Source organism: Petromyzon marinus, chromosome 3 (assembly GCF_048934315.1).
Source record: "Petromyzon marinus isolate PM22_M1 ecotype Great Lakes invasive population chromosome 3, UKy_Petmar_22M1.pri1.0, whole genome shotgun sequence".
Classification (NCBI taxonomy): Eukaryota; Metazoa; Chordata; class Hyperoartia; order Petromyzontiformes; family Petromyzontidae; genus Petromyzon; species Petromyzon marinus.
Genome location: NC_133669.1, coordinates 14,375,029 through 14,388,867, shown reverse-complemented (window position 1 = coordinate 14,388,867; position 13,839 = coordinate 14,375,029). Strand labels below are relative to the sequence as shown.

Sequence of the window (13,839 nt, the reverse complement as noted above, 5' to 3'; positions counted from 1 at the left end):
GGGGGTGGAGGTGGGGGGGGTGAGGGGGGGGTTGGTGGAGGGGGTGGGGTTGATGGAGGGGGAGTTAGTGGAGGGGGCGGGTTGTTGTAGGGGGGGGTGGTGGAGGGGCGGGTTAGCGGAGGGGGTGTTGGTGGAGGGGGCGGGTTGGTGGAGGGGGAGTTAGTGGAGGGGGCGGGTTGTTGTAGGAGGGGGGGGGGTGGAGGGGCGGGTTAGCGGAGGGGGGGGATTGGTGGAGGGGGCGGGTTGGTGGAGGGGTTGGTTGAGGGGGCGGGGTTGGTTGAGGGGGCGGAGTTGGTGGAGGGGAGGGGTTGGTGGAGGGGGAGGGGTTGGTTGAGGGGGCGGAGTTGGTGGAGGGGAGGGGGTTGGTGGAGGGGGCGGAGTTGGTGAAGGGGGCGGAGTTGGTGGAGGGGGAGGGGTTGGTTGAGGGGGCGGAGTTGGTGGAGGAGGTTGGTGGAGGGGGCGGAGTTGGTGGAGGGGTTGGTTGAGGGGGCGGAGTTGGTGGAGGGGAGGGAGTTGGTGGAGGGGGTTGGTGGAGGGGGCGGAGTTGGTGGAGGGGGCGGAGTTGGTGGACGGGGAGGGGGCGGGGTCCGTTGGCGCGTCATGGATAGACGCGGGCGGGGCGCTCCCCCCACCCAACATGGCCGCCGCGTGGAGCTCGCGGGCGCCGGGAGAGCCGGGGCCGCGCGTGTGCACGCGGAGCTGTGGAGGAGGAGGCCGCGGGTCGACACCTTCCCCCGGTGCTGCTTGGAGGAAGAGAAGGCGGAGGAGGGGCTGAGGGAGGGTGAGAGAGACTGTGTCAGAGGGTCATACCGTGAACGTGCGACAGCGTGAGGGAGTGCGACTGGGTGTGAGGGTTACTCCGTGAGACTGCGAGAGATTGTGTGAGGTGAGACGGCGTGAGGGTGGAGTGTCCCGTGGGCGAGCTCGACTCAGCCTCAAATGAGTCACCTGGTGCGGTGTGTGTAGTAAAACATCGCCGCTGGGGAGACAAAGGCGGTCGGGCGTGGTGCTGGCCACCCACGCCCTCTTGTACCGTGCCGGCCTTTACAGGTGCTCGCTAACAACACTTGCCCCATCAGTCTGTGAAGGCTACACGGGGGATCTTTGTTACCTGTGGGCGAGTGCGAGGGTTGAGAGTTTGTGAGGGTGTGAGAGACTGTGCGAGGTGAGCGGTAGTTGTAGCAGCGAGCTCGCTTCACGACGAACCCGGTAACCAGAGTTCGATGCCCCGATAACGGCCAACGCTAAGTGACAATTTATCTGAACCGGTCCTGGGTCTCCCCAAGGTCTACTCAGCCTCAAAAGGCGGCCGAGCATAGTTTGCATATCAACCACCCCCCTCGTGGTGCCGTAGAAGCTTAGCGACACAGCATCGAGTTGAGAGAGTGACTGTATGAGGGGGTTGCGTAAGTGAGCGGGTATGGTCTATTAAACGCTATACTGGAGTTATACACCTTTATAAGAGAGACGATGTGTGCGTGAGTGACCGCGTTATAGCCTGACCCACGATCCCTCCTGGGTTGCTTGCATCGTGTGAGGAGCTCGCAGAGACATCTGACAAAACGAGGCTCCGTTGGCTGGGTCATGTAGCCCGCATGTCCAGCCACACCGCGTGAGCAAAGCAGCCTCTCTATTTGGCCGGAGAGATGTGGGGATTAACGGGCGCGGCACGGCCGACACCAGCGATGAATATCTGAACCAGTCTTGGCCCTCCCCGAGGTCAACTTGGCCGGGTGTAGTCCTGGCCACACCAACCCCCCTCGTACGTCGTTCTGGCCTTCATAGGTGCTCCCTTAACAGTACCCCCCCTCCACCCCAAAGTATGTTCAGGATTTACAGTGGATCTTTGCATATGTGTGAATTCATAGCGCTTGCACAAGCTCTAAGGTTAAGCTGACTATCTTTGTGGGGTTTTTTTACACATTCGAGTGTATATATGTGTTAGGGAGAATGTTTGTGCATGTATTTTACACACGGTATGCAAGTTTGTGTACTTGTCACTGCATGGATGTGTGTGGTGTGTGTACATAATTATATTGACTTGTCTTTATTGACCTGATATGACTTTGTGTTTATCATTCTCCAGACAAGACAGAACGGACATTTCACTAAAACTCAACTTTTTAAATGTTAAGTTAATTACGCAAACGGGAAAATGCAGAACAACATTGGTGAAGCGGAGGTTGAGATTTCTGTGCAAGCATACAGCAAAATGATCCTTCATGCCGCCAAGGTGAATAATCTCCACACTTTTCACTCTGGCCAACATTTTCTGAAAATTTTCTACAGGGAGATGCTATGCCGATTAATTATGTTCATATTTTACTACTACCGTACTTACAGGTTTCTTCAAGTATTTTCATGATAAGCATGTTCTGACAGGCCACGTGATGTCATTTGTCAAACATTCCAGTGTATAGTAAAAATCTGACTACCAATTTTTACCTCTTAACTCCAGGTCTCTCATCTGAAGGTTGTTTATTTCACTCATCTCATTAAACTCCATCTCTTGTCTACAGTTCTCTCACCTCTATCTCTTTCTTCTCATTAATGTTTCTATTTATTTATCAGCAAGCCATATCTATTGCTGAGCTATTGCTTGGGGGGCCACTTCAAAAGCCTTCATATGCCAGATATGGTCACCTTTAGAATATCCAGTACTACTCTGTCATATGCAAATAGTTTCCTAACACTAAATTATGTCTGAAATATTATGCTTGCAATGTTAGTGCTTTGTAGTGACCATTTCCAAGATGCTTTTAAAGTTATTTAAAAGAGAGGAAAACGTTATGATGGTTTAGAATAGTCTTGCTGTGTGGTTCCAAATGCACAGCGTGTGAGCTGGAAACGCTGAACCACGGGTGGTGAATTAATTCTTTAACAAGTGGTGTTTTACATACCATTCCCTCATGTGCTCTGCAGGCCTTAATAAGAACTTGCAAACAGCTCCTGCGCATACCCAAAGCCAGTAACAATTAATCGATTCTATATTACAGTTAGTTATTACACTTAAGATGCAGGCATCAAATAATGCAATAATGTTAATTTACGCATCTTTTGCGAATATGTCATTTAGACTAACGGAGCAAACGAGACTACAATCGAGAGAAAGTATTATATGTACAAACTAAATAAAAATGAATTAACTCTTGAATCAAATTGAGTGGCATGTGTCTGTGTGGTCACAGTACCCGTCGCGCGCCATCAGTGGGCTGCTGCTGGCTGAGCAGAATCCAGGTCGGGGGAGCGGTAGGCGGGGGAGTGAAGCCGGAGGAGGCTCTGGCGATGGTGGTGGAGGTGGCCTGGCCGGGAGTCGACGCGTGCTGCTCACGGACTGCGTGCCGCTGTTTCACCTGGCGCTGCCTCTCGCTCCCATGCTTGAGGTGGCCTTTGCCCAGGTGAGGGCTCTGTTTTTCCATCGGCAATGGAAATGGTGGTGATTAAAACATTGAGGTGATGGTGGTGTTGAAGACCTCACTTGGGGATGTTGCTGATGTTGATTTTTTTTTATTTTGGTTCACAGTTGGACATGTGGGCCAAAGAGAAAGATCTTGTAATCGCTGGTTACTACCAAGCTAACGAGAGCTGCACCGACGTCAGGTGAGAACCCCCCAGCTCAGCTCTGAGGTTGATATTCTATGCAATAGATAGGGTAGCGGTGTTGCAGTGGTTTGTTTATTGTGCTTTGAACCCAACTGAGTTTTGATTCCCAGCCATTGCTAACATCAGTGGCCATTGACATCTGAACTCATCCTGGACAGCCCCGGGTCACCTTTTCACCAAGCCGCACTCACCCCCATGACCGAAGTTTGTAAATAACCACCACGATCCAGACAGCGAGAGGCAGCTCTGGTTCAGAAGTGGATGAACAAAAGGGCTGTACGTTATGCATTAGTGCTGCACTGTATTTGAAGGTGTCACCAATTTATAAATCTACGAGCTTTACTACCCGGCTTCGCCCGGGACTTGGATTCTTGTCTTGGATTAATACACGGCCTACGCGGAGGGTGGGGGGGGATGCGTGACGTCAGCAGGCACACTGCGTGACGCTGCCGCATGCGGGTGACATCACACGTGACGTCACTGCTCACTTGCCGTGCAAGATATATCCATTATTGCGCCCCCCCCCCAAAAAAAATACAAATGTCTATTTTTATACTTTTTGCATTGTGTACAGTCTAGAACAGTGGTTCTTAACCTGGGTTCGATCGAACCCCAGGGGTTCGGTGAGTCGATCTCAGGGGTTCGGCAGAGCCCCCGCCACGGAGGTCCGGACACACTTGAATTATTGTGTAAATTTGTGATGACACACACGGCCCGCTTGGCCATCACTGGCTGCAGATGATCATGCTACACTGCTTGGCCAATCAGCGCTGCGGGGAATTTAGTGCATACTCAGTAGTCAACGTGTGACTGTTGTTGTCGTACGTCGTGTGATTTCTTTAATATTTTATCCATACTAACTATGTCGGGCAAAAGAAGAAAGTGGTCGGACGAATATGTACAACATGGATTCTCATGTATCACGGAACGTGATGGGAGTGAGCGTCCTATCTGCATGATTTGCAACGCCAAGTTGAGCAACTCTAGTCTTGCACCGGCAAAACTAAAGGAACACTTCTTGAAGCTGCATGGAGACGGGGAATACAAGAACACAACACTTGCTGAATTCAGGGTGAAGAGAGCCAGATTCGATGAAAGGGCCACTCTGCCTGCTCTTGGATTTGTACCTGTTAACAAACCGATCCTGACAGCATCGTACGAAGTTGCTTACCTGATCGCAAAGCAGGGCAAGCCACACACCATTGGTGAAACACTTGTGAAACCAGCTGCATTAAATATGGCGAATCTGATACTCGGAACAGCGGCCGAAGGTAAATTATCCCAAATTCCCCTTTCAAATGACACCGTCAGTGACAGAATAGAAGACATGAGTAAAGACATCTTGGCTCAAGTAGTCGCGGATCTGATTTCAAGCCCGGCAAAATTCAGCCTTCAACTCGACGAAACCACAGACGTTTCTGATCTAAGCCAGCTTGCTGTTTTTGTACGCTATGTGAAAGACATGATAAAAGAAGAGTTTTTATTTTGTAAGCCTCTTACAACAACGAAGGCAGCCGATGTGAAGAAGCTTGTGGATGACTTCTTCAGAGACAACAATCTTTCATGGGATATGGTTTCTGCAGTTTGTACGGACGGAGCTCCAGTCATGCTGGGAAGAAAGTCTGGTTTTGGTGCGCTAGTAAAGGCCGATGCACCACACATCATTGTGAAGCATTGTATTCTGCACAGGCATGCGTTGGCAACAAAAACCTTACCTCCAAAAATGGCAGAAGTATTAAAAACTGTGGTGGAATGTGTGAACTATGTGCGAAAAAGTGCTCTGAGGCACCGCATCTTCAGTGAGCTGTGTAAAGAAATGGGCTCTGAATTTGAGGTACTTCTGCTCCATTCTAATATTCGGTGGTTATCCCGGGGACAGGTGCTGAATCGTGCTTTTGCCATGCGTGTGGAATTAGCCCTGTTTTTGCAAGAGCACCAACACTGCCATGCAGATTGCTTCAAAAATCCTGAGTTCATTCTCATTTTAGCGTACATGGCTGATATATTCGCAGCTCTCAATCATCTCAATCAGCAGATGCAGGGTGGTGGAGTCAATATCATGGAAGCGGAAGAACACCTGAAGGCTTTTCAAAAAAAGCTACCGTCATGGAAACGACGAACAGAGAACAATAACTTCGCAAACTTCCCGCTTCTGGACGACTGTGCAAGTAAGATCGAAGATGTGTCTGGAATCGGAGATATTTCTGTATCCACGGAACTGAAGCAAACAATTGCCACACACTTAGATGAGCTTGCAAAGTCTCTCGACGGATATTTCCCTACAAGAGAGTCATATCCAGCATGGGTGAGACAGCCGTTCACGTTTGCTGTTGAAACAGCAGATGTCAATGATGAATTCCTCGACAAATCATTGAAATTCAGCAGAGCCAGGTTCAACAGCAACTCTACAGAACAACAACGCTCTCAACGTTTTGGTGTCGACAAATGAACAAGTATCCAGTTATTGCTAAGAAAGCCCTGGATTTTTTTATACCATTTGTTACAACATATCTTTGTGAGCAATCCTTTTCGAGGATGCTGGACATAAAAACGAAGAAAAGGAACAGACTTTGCTGTGAAAATGACATGAGAGTGGCACTTGCCAAGGTGAAGCCACGCATATCTGAACTGATCTCTCAAAGGCAACAGCAGAAGTCACATTGATTTCCAGGTATGTAATTTGTTGTGAGTTTATGCATTGTGTTGGTTTTATTCTTTAAACAAGGTAATGTTCATGCACGGCTCATTTTGTGTACCAGTAAAAAACATATCTATGTCTTGAATTTGAAAAAAAATCACATTTTATTTTTCACTAAAGAGGGGTTCGGTGAATGCGCATATGAAACTGGTGGGGTTCGGTACCTCCAACAAGGTTAAGAACCACTGGTCTAGAAGCTACCCACATGCCAAAAATTTCAAGTTTGTTGCATGTCGGCAAGTATGCTAAACATTTCGAACAGACACACATTCACAAATTTCCCTTTATATATAGATATGCAGGTGAGAACACGATCACTATCACCCAAGCCTCATTTGCGAATACTGGTGGATTGATGTCTCGATACATCGCTCAGAATCTTTCCTTAGTTTGTGATACATGCATCGAATAGCATGTGTAATATTTTTTCTTCTTTGTATCATATATGCTGTGTCTAATAGGTTTGTCACTCCTGCGGCCACAAGAGGCATTACCATCCATCACAATGTTAACAGATGGACTGAGCTTTAAATTGAATTGGGATCCTGAATCGCAGTAATTAATGGAATCTAATAATATCCATCTGTGTGTATATTTGTTGTTCTCCCTGTCTGCCTCTATATCAGCCCTAACCAGGTCGCATACAAAATCTCTGACCTCATATCGGAGAATTATAGTGATGCCGTTTTAATCATGGTGAGAGGAATTTTTTCTTTTACACACAGGCTCATACTCTCACATACAGTTACATTCACAGTAGCCTACCATTTCGCTTTATGTCAATGAGCATCTCTTAAGATCAGGATGATGTGACCAGCAGCATATACAGGACCATCTTTGTTTCTGCAATGCATATGTTAACCCACCACAGCAGATACTGTGTTTTGGCTGAGTCAACCTAAGGCGATATTCATCTCATTAACAGCATCATTTAATAAAGCTAAAACGTCAACGAGATGACAAAGATGATACAAATGAGATATAAAGGTTATTTATTTGAATGAGGACCCAAAATCATGAATATGAATAAAATAATTGGGGAGTCGAATTTAAGTCATAAAATAACTTGGGAATTGAACATGCCGAGTATGCACGTAATATGTGATATTTTGCACAATTGTGCAAGCCATTGCCTGCTTCAGTGTTTAATAAATCGGTATAGGTACAATACAGTATATTCCTACAGTGCATGGGTATGTATGCTTACTCTTTGGTTCTTTCGGTATGCTTGTGATATTGTATGAGTTAAAAGTTGATAGATGTCATGACCGATATCTTTGTGTGCAGATTGAAAATCGTCGAATGAGCCGCGACTGTGCCACGTCGGCACTGCACGTGTACAACAACTCGGGTGGACAGTGGCAAACCAAGCAGCCAGGCCTGTGCGTGACAACTCTCAGCTCTACAACACTGCCCATATTCCATTTGTGCATCTCATTCATCTCACCTCGGACATCTCATAGCCCCAGCTTCTACTTCATACAACCCACATGCCACCTCCCACATTGCACATCATATGACCCATGTCCCACATTCCACATCTCACGTTATATCTATCAACTTCCACCTCACACGTCTCACAATCCCAGCTCTCACCTCATACATACCACTTCCTACCTCCCACGCCCCACATCTCATCTATATTTGCAAAAAAATGGATCGTCAGCATTATTACACTTGCTGTACTGTTGCCTATGGGCACCAAAGCATACTATTGTTTTCATGATTATTCTCTTTTCACTCCATGTCCCCTACTTCCTGTATCACCTTTGTCTCCTGCGTTAATTTGTACTCAATGTGTCTCATCTCTCTGTGCTCCCCCCATCACCATGCTCTCCATACACAGCGTGTGTCTGGAGCCCGATTGCCTGGCTGTGGCGTCGGGGCTGCTGATACAGAGAGCGCACGTGCAGCTCATGGATTTTGACAACCACCTGGACAACCCAACCCTCGACTGGGCAAACCCAGTACTCAACCGCCTCATCCTCGACTCTTGCTGACCAGAGCTAACCTGACTTGTCCCTAAACCTTCGCTTCCTCTAATCCAATTAATCAACCCAAACCTGACCCACACTGGACAGTTGTTGGTCTGACCTGACTCGACCTTCAACAACCTGAACGTGAACTCTTCATGAACTGATCTGACCTCACTCACAACCACCTCTTCCTACATTCCCGCTGACTGTACAAGATACAACCTGTAGGCATCTAACAATTTTTTCCCCATCACGATCGTGGTCCTGATGCCGTTAAAGACTCCGTTATTCTTTTCAAAACATATGTTTGCGGTAAATGTAGCACTTTGTATGGCTGCAGGAATTACACGAACCCATTACATACAACATCCACAAATTGTAAAAACTATTGTTTGTTACACGCATGATTCGGTGCATGTAGCTATAGAGTAAGAATTGATTTTATTTTAGGAATTGACACATTGTCACATGCTGAATGACCTGGCCCACATCAGGAGGGTACCAACGCCTCTGGTCTGAAGTGTCCTGACATGATGACCCCTCATCCCTGGTCCATGATGGATCCCAAACTGGCTTGATGACATGAACAATTGTGACTATAATAGTTATTTTTTTGTTAGAGCGTGTAAATATAAATGTCTTATTAAACCCGCCACCACCCGAAACAGCCTATTAGTAAGGTTTGTCACGGAAACAGAACATGCCAATTCGTTGGTAGCACAGCACACCGGTGTGTTGGGGAGCAAATGTTGTGGGTTTGTGAATTTATTCTCCAACACACTGGTGTGTTGTACTAGTAACGAATTGGCATGTTCTGTTTATGTGACAAACCTTACTAGTTGGCTGTCGGGTGGTGGCGGGTTTAACGACACATTTATATTTACGCGATCTAACCATAAAAACCCTATATTATGGATGATATTGGTCGCGAAAGCCCTCCTTGTTAAATTGTGACCATTTGCCATCTAACCTGGGTGGAACTGCCTGTCCAAAAGACTGAACAGTTCTAATCTCATTGACAGTGGTGACAATAAAGATGATTGTGATTGGGCATGTAATGTGTTGCTGCCTCTGGTAAATTGAACTGCCACGATTTTGGTTATGAGTCGATCAAAGAGTTGATTATTTTGTATTAATGTTAATTCTCTTTAGCCACTGCCCTGTTTGTACTGTATGTGCCCTTCTGTCTTTTTCATACTAATTTCTGCCATCTGACTCCATTGTTCTGTCTGTCTCAATATCGCTTCTCCTTAGTGTACATGAGCATACAACTGCGTAAAAATTGCATAAAGCGTAAATATTCAATGCACAAATTTGATTCGGTCCTTGCATCATGAGCAACATAATCAGTTTTAATCAATGCATATTTACGTGCCTAATTGTGGTTTTAATTGAGATCTTTACAAGGGACCTCAGTCATCTAGGCAGATTATTATGTCATTAATATCTTTAGGTTGATCGAATTGTTTTATAATTTAGTGCTAACTTGGGTGATAATTTGATGTTTTCTTTGATTTAGTTAGTGTATGTGTTTTATTTAAGCCAGTGAGAGGTCATTCACGTTTTTCATCTCAAAAAAGACTTGGATAATCGTTTTGGAGGGACATTTCCTGTATACTTTTATTCAGTTGCTTAGCTAATCGAATGCGTGGTTGGTGCAACTGCACTAGGGCCCACAAGCTTGAGGTGCCCAGTTGCCAGGTTATGAAAAGGAGGAAAGATTTGGCAAGGGGTCCCAGACCCATTCATTCATTGTACAGGGCCAATGCCAACCGTGTTATGTCACTGTTTTTATTCATGTTAAACTCAGATACCTCATAGAGGTTTCAAGACTCTTCAGCAAATTCCTGCAGGAGTGATTTGCTGCTTTCTTTTTGAGGTATTTTTGTGAGCAAATAAATTGTAGTGCCTGGAGAAATTTCACACGGAGAGAACACTCACTGCAATCCATTTGCCATTTTCTATCGCCATCTCAGTATGATCCGTCAACCCCTCTTCATCTAAGTGGTGGTGCAGGGGTGTTTCTTGCTCAGACACCACCTTTTCTCCACCCGGCAACCTGGGGGAGGTTACTGTGGGGCTTTCGTCCTGAAATAGAAAACTCAGAGATTCAACGATTCATTCCCGACCTCCAATCGGTGAGTCAATGAATGGTCATGATTTTGATCCAATCATATTTTCCTTTTATTAACATTTTCCTGAATGGTAGCACGAGTGGATGCACCTCTCGTGGATACACCAGTGACGTGAACCCATTGAACACACCAACCTAAGCACATTGGCTGAATTCAATGGATGCATTATTACACCTATCGTAGTATAGGAGCCAGTGGACTTAATTTGAATGTAATAAATACTTATTCTGTACTTTTACTGATAAAATCAAAAGTTCACAATGTGAATAACTATACATGGTTCACGTAACAAAAGCAGATGAGAGTTGGATTAGCCAAGGGGTGGAACACCAAGGGTTGCACTTGACATGCCAAGAATACGAGTTTGATACTTGGCAGGAATGTAATGATACATAGGTTAATTGATTTAAATCGATTCTTATGCTTACGATGCATGCATAAAATTATGCATATGAGATCTCTTTAACTTCTATGTTATAATTGGCTCACAAACCCTGAAGCTGCTAACGGTTATGCATGCAACTGAATGTGAACTCATAAGAGATCATTTAATTGGATAACCACCGAATTATGAAAGGTGTTTGAAATCCTGAGGAAGGAATATCCCTACATACCTAGCACCGAGTTACGATCCATTATTTTTTCCAATAAACCACTTTTTTTTAAGAATTGAGTAGATTACTAACGAAAAGCACATTGCAATCAGATTAAAGTTATTTAATCTTCTCCTTGGCGTGCAAAGGGTAGCTATCGAGTGTCCCACCCCTGGGATACAGTGTCAGCTGAGCCACAGAAACAGTTTTTTTATTCAGAGCACTAAGCAACACGTTGCAGTGCCATCTATATCCCCTGCCCTGCACCACGATCAGTCAGCCCCCACCCCTCTTTATTAAACCAGGGGTGTGGAACATACTACCTGATCCACAACTTCATATCATATGGCCAGCGGCTATGTGGCCTACCACTTCTAAATAGCCTTCAAATTATATTTATGTCACTGCAAGCATCCTCGTCTCATTAATTGGGTACTAGAGGGGAATATTTTCGTTCTAGCAACAGTTTCTAATTTATGCGCATTCACTTCTAAGAAGTGTCTCTCGAGTGACATGAGTGTCTCTTGCAGTGACAAAGTGTGTTAATGTGTGGCCTGCTAAAGGTAGTTGAAATTCCTACATGCTCATTAAATGAAAGGTTCCCACCCCTACGTTAAATAGTGTCACTGCCAAAATCTAGTCGATGTGTTCCAGGTGAATGCCAACACACCTGACCAACAGGTCCTGTGTAGGGTAATAAAAATTGTTATTTTCTATTCCATATTATTCTGCAAATGTTTGGAAAGGCTTACTGTATGTGAATTGCTTCAATCAAATCTAGACTAATAAACTTGATCTGTTTTGACTTGTCGGCTGCAAATGGTGTGGGTGTCATCGCAGAAAGATGCATTTGGTTATGCCCTAAGGGGGGCAAAAATAGTAAAGGAAGCGATGTTCATTATTTCCCTTCCTTGGTTTGATGAGCTGTTTGTTGACTTAATGGGATTTGAACTGGGACCCTTTTAGTGGGAGTGGAATACTATTAACCTACCGGTGTCAACCTTCCACGCCACCAATAGTCGATCATCAACCAAATCAGGACGGGGCATGGCTAATGCGGCCGCCTGATGCACAAATAACACATCAAAGACTCGGTGGCCTGCGGGTGCAGCCATGAATCCCTAACCATTGACATTGTAAACATCAGCTGTCTTCACTCCTTTAAAGGAGGAATGGATGAGAACCGCTCTGCTTATAAACAAACAACGGCGAGGAGAAATCTAAAATTACATCTTTAATCTGTTATTAATTCATACGAATGAAGAGGATAACCACAGCATCACCCAGTGGAATGCAGTGCAATTAATGTTTAGCTTTATAAAAGAATGTATTTGGATGCAGGGGGTTTGGCAGGAATGACGTTAGGGGGTGAGGAAACATGCAATAGGGCCCTGGGGATGTGTCTTTTAGAGACGTTAACTAAACAGGTTAATATTAATGGCAAGCATAAACCTCGTAATAAAATATAAATTCCCAATCTCTTAAAAGACCGAACTATCATCTGATAATCTCATTGAGGGAAACTTAGCTTGGCTCTACATTTCATGTCCAAACCATGAACACTGCATTGTTGAGGTCAACAGTGGTTGTGCTATGAAAATATATATTTTTTGCCTCTGCTAAAAGGAATGTGTAATTTACTGATATTTTATTTACGCTAAATTGGTTATATAAGCATAAATTAATTAATTAATTGCTTCATTAACCTGGCCAACACATTTTATTCAAGGTACATTGCTGTGTGGAGACTCAGAGTTGAGTGGCGACCGACTCCTGATGCCTCATCCCCGATGTTATTGTGGAGGCGCTGCCACTCACAGGAGCATCACCACTGCTCTCCCACTCTGAACCCCACTCGGTGGAGAACTCTGAACCCCACTCGGTGGAGAACTCTGAATATGGGACCTTTCTTGCCGGTATCAAATTATAATTATTTGTTTCACCCTTTCTGGAAACATCTTAACACTTGTTCTATTGCCAGAAAGGGTAAAAAACAATTCTTGTAACTCCATGATTGCAGGAGTGGAGTCCTCAAATGCCAGGTTATATTCGCAGTTCCAGACCCCACTCCGATGTCTGCTTGCTCCCAGTAGCTGCATCCACAGCATTCTGAGCACTGCAAGTAAGCTCAACGTGAACTCGGCTTCACTAGGGACATGCCATTATTTCTGGCTAGAGCCTCAGGGATTAACAACATAACAACAAACTTGATTTTAAGCTTTCGTGACTGCAGGAATTACTATTTGCTTCCTTTCGGTAAAGTCACGTAGAAATAAAATAACAGTACAACGTTTCGATTGCAACACAACACAAGCAACCGTCATCAGGTAGAACTCAATTTGAGAAAGAGACAAAACACAGACACGGAGACACACAGACAGACACACAAGCAGAGAGAGACAACACAGACAGAGAGAGACAGAGTTCCTAAGGGTGTCGGTCTGGCGCTCCGAGTCTCTGTTATTGACAATTAACCATAGTCTGCAACGTATGCAAAAAGTTTCCAGTCACAATAAATATTGTTCATTCTGCACTCAAGTACTGGCAGCTGAGCAACATTTTTGCCAGTGATTGAGCCCAGAAGGTGACAGCTGTGCAAAACGAACGCCATCACGCAGTAAATAACAGCGGCTGGTATGCTGTTATCAGCTAATGGATCGTCATGCACCATCAGCTATTAATAATATAGTGTTGATATTCTTGGTGCTTTCGGTAAAGTTACGTAGAAGGGAAACAATAAAATAATTAAAATATATGTACAAAAATATTTTTTCTTATTTTATTGTTTCCCTTCTACGTGACTTAATATATATTTTTATTATTTTATTGTTTCC

At 45.0% G+C, this 13,839-nt stretch overlaps 1 protein-coding gene across 3 annotated transcripts; it reads left to right on the top strand.

The window, feature by feature from the left end:
* Positions 1 to 609: 609 nt before the first annotated feature.
* EMC8 (ER membrane protein complex subunit 8) lies at positions 610 to 11,810 on the top strand. 3 transcript variants are annotated; one of them, XM_032974965.2, is made up of 7 exons: positions 610 to 781; positions 2,087 to 2,233; positions 3,189 to 3,398; positions 3,524 to 3,600; positions 6,928 to 6,997; positions 7,589 to 7,683; positions 8,148 to 11,810. In XM_032974965.2, the coding sequence occupies exons 2-7, from the start codon at positions 2,156 to 2,158 to the stop codon at positions 8,299 to 8,301; spliced, it is 684 nt and encodes a 227-aa protein (XP_032830856.1). In that variant the 5' UTR covers positions 610 to 781; positions 2,087 to 2,155; the 3' UTR covers positions 8,302 to 11,810. The 3 variants fall into 3 exon arrangements, with proteins under 3 accessions (XP_032830856.1, XP_032830866.1, XP_032830874.1); XM_032974975.2 differs by having other exon boundaries at positions 777 to 886; XM_032974983.2 differs by lacking the exon at positions 610 to 781 and adding an exon at positions 900 to 1,050.
* Positions 11,811 to 13,839: the final 2,029 nt, after the last annotated feature.